This window comes from Bison bison, unplaced genomic scaffold (genome assembly GCF_000754665.1).
Source record: "Bison bison bison isolate TAMUID 2011002044 unplaced genomic scaffold, Bison_UMD1.0 scf7180017864516, whole genome shotgun sequence".
Lineage (NCBI taxonomy): Eukaryota > Metazoa > Chordata > Mammalia > Artiodactyla > Bovidae > Bison > Bison bison.
The window spans coordinates 9,894,977-9,901,916 of record NW_011495069.1 but is presented as its reverse complement, the minus strand read 5'-3'; the positions used below and the strand labels follow the sequence as shown (position 1 = coordinate 9,901,916).

The 6,940-nt window shown below is 42.1% G+C and overlaps 1 protein-coding gene across 1 annotated transcript in view; it reads right to left on the bottom strand.

Moving 5' to 3' along the window:
• The window catches only part of FAM76A (family with sequence similarity 76, member A), a 45,130-nt gene that overhangs the window by 17,515 nt on the left and 20,675 nt on the right, over window positions 1–6,940 (bottom strand). Inside the window, exon 5 of the mRNA XM_010830260.1 lies at window positions 3,040–3,197. Coding sequence (XP_010828562.1) covers window positions 3,040–3,197 — 158 coding nt within the window. The remainder of the gene's footprint in view (window positions 1–3,039; window positions 3,198–6,940) is intronic.

Here is a 6,940-nt window from a genome sequence, read left to right as displayed (position 1 = left end):
AATAAAGTCTGTCACTGTTTCCCCATCTATTTGCCATGAAATGATGGGACTGGATGCCATGATCTTCGTTTTTTGAATGTTGAGTTTTAAGCCAGCTTTTTCACTCTCCTCTTTCACTTTCATCAAGAGGCTCCTCAGTTCCTCTTCACTTTCTGCCATAAGGTGGTGTCATTTGCATATCTGAGGTTATTGATATTTCTCCCAGCAGTCTAGATTGCAGCTTGTGCTTCACCCAGCCCGGCATTTCGCATGATGTACACTGCATATAAGATAAATAAGCAGGGTGACAATATACAGCCTTGATGTACTCCTTTCCCAATTTGGAACCAGTCTGTTGTTCCATGTCCATACAGTTTTAACTGTTGCTTCTTGATCTGCATACAGATTTTTCAGGAGGCAGGTAGGGTGGTCTGGTATTCCCATCTCCCTAAGAATTTTCCAGCTTGTTGTGATGCACACAAAGGTTTTGGCATAGTTAATGAAGCAGAAGTAGATGTTTTTCTGGAACTCTCTTGCTTTTTCAACAGATAATCCAACAGATGTTGGCAATTTGATCTCTGGTTCCTCTGCCTTTTCTAAATCCAGCTTGAACATCTGGAAATTCTCAGTTCACATACTGTTGAAGCCTCACTTGGAGAATTCTGAGCATTACTTTGCTAGTGTGAATGCACTGGTCATAGCAAACACCCTCTTCCAACAACACAAGAGATGACTCTACACATAGATGTCACCAGATGGTCAATACCGAAATCAGATTGATTATATTCTTTGCAGCTGAAGATGGAGAAACTCTATGCAGTCAACAAAAATAAGACCAGGAACTGACTGTGGCTCAGATCATGAACTCCTTACTGCAAACTTCAGACTTATATTGAAGAAACTAGGGAAAAACACTATACCATTCAGGTATGACCTAAATCAAATCCCTTACGATTATACAGTAGAAGTGACAAATAGATTCAAGGGATTAGATCTGATAAGAGTGCCTGAAGAACTATGGACAGAGGTTTGTGACATTGTACAGGAGGCAGTAATCAAGATCTTTACTTCAGAGATTATAAAGTTTGCAGACTCTAGCTCTTGGGCCCCAGGTGGAGTCCCAGTAGTACCAGTAAATCTAGAAATATCCTCCTCTCCCTTTTTGACAATGACCAAATTGAGGACACTCAGATTGGCATTCACAATGCAACCTATACAGATTTGCTCTTTCCTTCTCCAGTTTTCCTTGGCCTGTAACAGGAATACTCTTTAACTCAGTAGTAGGTGGACACTGCCATGGGTCACCACCCTGCTTCATGGCCTGCTTCATGGTCCTTTGCCTGTCATTCCCACCACTGATTCGAACACATAATCCTCCATTCTTTACCTGGAGCATCAGCAGCAACTTCCACAGCCACGAACTTCTCACAGACAGTACAAAGTCTGCGTTCACTGTCCACTGCAGTGAGTTTCTGGCAGCCAGTGGCTGCGAAAGAGATGTTCTGCTTCACCTTGGAGCAGCCGATAGCCTCAAAGGTGCCACAAAAAAGAGCTAAATAGTTCTTGACACTTCAAACTCAACTTTCCAAAACTGAACTTTTTTCCCCTTCTGACAGTCTCTCAGATAAGGATTCACTCACTCATCCCAGTAAGAAACCTGAGAATTATCCTTTATTCACCCAGCTCCTGCCCATCTACCTGTTCATCAGATTATCTAATTTACACATAATTCTCCTTCTGAAATGTCTTCCTGAATCTACCTCTTCGATCTTTAGTGCCACTACCTGAGGTTCTCTATTAACATCTCTTTCTGGACTCTTACCAAAAAAGCTTCTTAACTAGCCCCCAGCCTCTTTTCCTCCAGTGCATTCTTCACAATAGTCTGGGTTAATCTTTTTTTTTTTAAGGTAGATTTCGTCCCTCCCCAACACAGGTCCTTTCAGTCGCTCCCTATTAAAATTACTAACATCAAGATCATGTTACTTACCAGGTCTGCTGGATTCCTTTCCATCCCATTTTCTGCTCCCAATCATAAGCTCCAGCAAAATAAAAGGATCTGCTGTTCCTAAGTTCCATGTGGTCTTATGCCCTCCATGTCTTTGCAGTTGCTATTCCCTCCACCCATTCCTTATCTGACGATTCTGATTTATCCTAAGATCTAGCTCCAATGTCAGCTCTTCTCTGATCTTTCATTGCTTGACCTCCCCAGGCAGTTAATTACCACGGCCTCTTATGCCTGTATCTTGACATGCTTTCACTGTGACACCCTCAGATTATCCTGCAATACTTTGATTACAGGTCTGTCTTCCCTACCAGGCTGCATACCTCTTAGAAAACAGAGTGATTCTTTTTACTCATCTCTGCATTCCTTGCAGAGAATCTGGTCCATGAAGGTAACTAACAATGAACAAACAAAATCATAAAGGTAATGATAACAACGCATAACCATCATGTACTGAAGCTTCCTATATGCCAGTTATAAAACTAATCACTATGCACATACCATATAATTTATTTTCACAGCAACTCCATGAGTTAATATTTCCCTCATTTTACAGATGAAAAAACTTGCCCAAGATCCCATACAGAGAACCTGGCAGACCCAGGATTCAATCCAAAGCCAGAACTCTTAACAACACAACAGATACTCTGAAAGGAAGCTTAAGACAACAATGAAGGGGCATCATTTTGACTGGATCTTATAAGGACAAACCTAGAATATCTATCTCCTAGCCAAATATGCATAAGAAAAGTTGCATTTCCTCAGAATGTGGAATGTCTGGTCTTCTAGGGAGATAATCCACTCTTAATGGTGGGGAGAATACAAACTTTTAAGATACAACACAAACCAAGTCAGAAAACCCTAATGCCTTATGGATGTCTCTCTGGCCCTTGGATGATATATGAATTATAAAATACATCAAAGGAGATTCCCTCTGTAGATTAGTAACTAGAGAGAAAATACAAAAATTTAGACAAAATAGTATCTTCCATGACTACTTGTGTATTACATCTGACCTCCCAGAACCTCTTGTTCTATCTCAAGCATCTTGGGGTTACCTGTTGTAATGGCTGCCGCCACTCAGTCGACTATACTGCTCCTTCTCCTGGTGGCTGGCACGGGAAGAGCTGCTCAGGTGCTTCCTCTGCTCTTTGGTCTTCTGAAGGACCCGTTTGTATGAAAGTGTGCATAGCCAGCATAGCAATTTCCCATCTACCTGAAAGATGAGGAGACAAAGATAAAGAAGGAATGTGCTAGTGCGGAGGCTAAGAACATGGGTATTAGGAGCTAGAACCTCTGGTTAAGTCTGGATCTGCCACTCACAAGCTGTGTGACCTTACGTGTAAGTCACCTGGGCACTACTGGGATCAATCTCTTCATCTATAAAATGAAGGACAATAGTATGTACCTCAGAGGGCTGGTGCAAGGATTCAGTGACATAATGGAGGTAAAGCATGGTGCAAGGTACATAAAAACCGCTTAACAAAATATGACCTGGGGACTTCCCTGGTGGTCCAGTGGTGAAGACTCTGTGCTTCCACTGCAGGGGGCACGAACTCAATCCACTGTTGGGGAACAAAGACCCTGCATGCCATGGGGCATGGCCAAATTTTTTTTTAACATGCTAATTATATTTATTTTTTTATTTTGTTTTTCCTCAACTTAACACACACCAGAGCAAAGTTCCCACAAGAATTTCAAAAGACACAGATATCTCCATAGTTCTCACCAAGGAAAATACAGCAGGGAGAAGATAAAACATAAAATTTGCACTTTAGCTTTCATACCTTATAGATGACTCATAAAGTGGTATGCTGGGTATCTTTTCTCAGATGGAAAGGTTTCCAAAAAAAGACTGATGGGCAAGTAGCTTCCAGGGCCCCAGGGTGACTACTATGGCACTTTGTTTGGATCAGAAAAAGTCGATCACTTTGGGCAGAAGCATCTCTACACCTAGGTGCAGAGCACAGGGCTAGGAAAGCAAAATGGGGCTTCCACAATCCTCTGAAGCTGGGGCACCTCTGTACCACACTCAGATTGCAAAACTGAGTTTGTGAAGTGGACTAGTACAAGTGGCAGGGCAGCAGAGCCATTAGCTCACACTTGGGAGGGAACGTGCTGATATTTTACGCAATTTCAGTTTGGGGCATTTTAGTTTTAGCTTTGGCAGTTTAGTTTTTAGTTTTGTCTTACCTCTAAATTGGACCTTCTGCCCTATTTTGAACATGGGTAGGTAAGCCACACCATTATTTCTCTGAAGTATTTTTCAATCTTGTTAGCAAAAGCCTCTTTGCCCCTCACTCTCCTAACCTATCACATTAGCAACTCATCGGCCTGACCCATCCACTTCTTTCCAACTCCACTGCTTCCACCCAAGCAAAGCCATTCTCATCTCTCACAGCTACTAGACTCACCCAGGGACTTCGCTGGTGGTTCAGGGACAGACTCCACACTCCCAGTGCAAGGGCCCCAGGTCTGATCCCTGGTCAGGGAACTAGATCCCACATGCCATGACTAACAGTTTGTACGTCTCAATTAAAGACGTGCTGTAACTAAGACTGGGTGTAACCAAATAAATAAGTATTTTTTAAAATGACTCACCCAAATGATCTCTCTGTTCTTCTCCCTATCAACCATTTCTACATAGATGCCAGAGGACTTCTTAAATGTAAATCTTATATAACTCTCACCTTAAAATCATAGATTATCATATATAAAAATTGAAAATTTTTACCATGGCCTATGTTGACTTAAATGTAGCCCTTACTTGCCTTTATAATCTCATTCCCTTGCTCACTCTGCCTCCTTCTTTTATTTATTTGGCTGCATTGGGTCTTAGTTGTGGCATGTGGGATCTTTGACCTTCACTGCTGCATGCAGGATCTTTGATTTTCTTTGCGGCACGTGTGATCTAGTTCCCTCACCAGGGATTGAGCCCTGACTCCCACCCCGGCATTGGGAGCTCAGAGTCTTAGCCACTGGAACATCAGCAAAGTCCCCCAGGCTCATCACTCTTGCCTCAGGGTCTTTTCATAGCTGGTCTCTCCTCCCAGGATCTTTGCCCTCCAGAGATTCTCACTGCAGCTTCCTTCTCGTCAAGTTCAGTTTCAGGTCAGATGTGATCTCCCTGCAGGTCCTCCTGAACGCCCCATTGAAACTGGGGCACTCTCTACCAGAGACCCTGTTTCCTTATAGCACTTACATCTAAAACCTGTGTTCACTCAACTTGTTTGTTCTCATCCATCTCTTTCATATGTAGATAAAAGCTCTGAGAGAATAAAGTGTCTTCTGCCTAGTTCATTAGTGTATTTCCAATACCCAGAACAGTGTCGGATATGACAAGCATGTAATTATTTGTTAATGAATGCATAAGTGAATTTTGAAACCAAACTTCAATGTGGTCCATTTCAAGGTTATGGGATGTGGCCTAAAGGCCTGAGTTTAAAATACTCTAGGAGACCTTGCCCAGGAAAGAGCTTTCATTGAAGAAGGGTTTGAAAACAAAGCAACTGCATTGAAAGAGAGCATTAAACATGAGAATCAAATACTGAACCACAGGACACCTTATTTCAATCTTCCCTTCACAAATAAACTTTAAAAATAGAAAATTACCCTCTGAGAATTAAACTATCATAAAGAAATCATCAGAGATAACACTGAGTACTTATCATGTGCCTGATTCCTTTTGAAGGGGTTTACACCCGATGACTCAACCTTCATAACAATGATGACATCTGATCAGCCTCATTTACAGATGAGGAAACTGAGGCACTGATAGATTAACTTGACCAAAGTCACACAACAAATAAGTGAGAGAACAAAGATTTCAACCCAGGCACTCTGAGTCCAGATGATGCATGCGTGCACGGTCAGTCATTCAGACGTGTACAACTCTTTGAGACCCTATGAACTGTAGCCTGACAGGTTCCTCTGTCCATGGGAGTCTCCAGGCAAAAAATACTAGAGTGGGTTGTCATTTCCTCCTCCAGGGGATCTTCCCAACCCAGGGAGCAAACCCATGTCTCCAGAATTGGCAGGTGGATCCTCTACCACTGAGCCACTTGGGAAGCCCACTGAGTCTAGATTATCTACCCTTAATCCCTAAGATTAGTCTTCTTTAAATTTGTAAATAAGTGATTGAAGATACCTATAATTATGCAAACTCTGCATAGGAACCTGGAATGTTAGGTCCATGAATCAAGGCAAACTGGAAGTGGTCAAACAGGAGATGGCGAGAGTGAATGTCAACATTCTAGGAATCAGTGAACTAAAATGGACTGGAATGGGTGAATTTAACTCAGATGACCATTATATCTACTACTGTGGGCAGGAATCCCTTAGAAGAAATGGAGTAGCCATCATGGTCAACAAAAGAGTCCGAAATGCAGTACTTGGATGCAATCTCAAAAACAACAGAATGATCTCTGTTCGTTTCCAAGGCAAACCACTCAATATCATGGTAATTCAAGTCTATGCCCCAACCAGTAACACTGAAGAAGCTGAAGTTGAACGGTTCTATGAAGACCTACAAGACCTTTTAGAACTAACACCCAAAAAAGATGTCCTTTTCATTATAGGGGACTGGAATGCAAAAGTAGGAAGTCAAGAAACACCTGGAGTAACAGGCAAATTTGGCCTTAGAATACGGAATGAAGCAGGGCAAAGGCTAATAGAGTTTTGCCAAGAGAACGCACTGGTCATAGCAAACACCCTCCTCCAACACAAGAGGACCCTCTACACATGGACTTCACTAGATGGTCAACACCAAAATCAGATTGATTATATTCTTTGCAGCCAAAGATGGAGAAGCTCTATACAGTCAACAAAAACAAGACCAGGAGCTGACTGTGGCTCAGATCATGAACTCCTTATTGCCAAATTCAGACTTAAATTGAAGAAAGTAGGGAAAACCACTAGACCATTCAGGTATGACCTAAATCAAATTCCTTATGATTATAC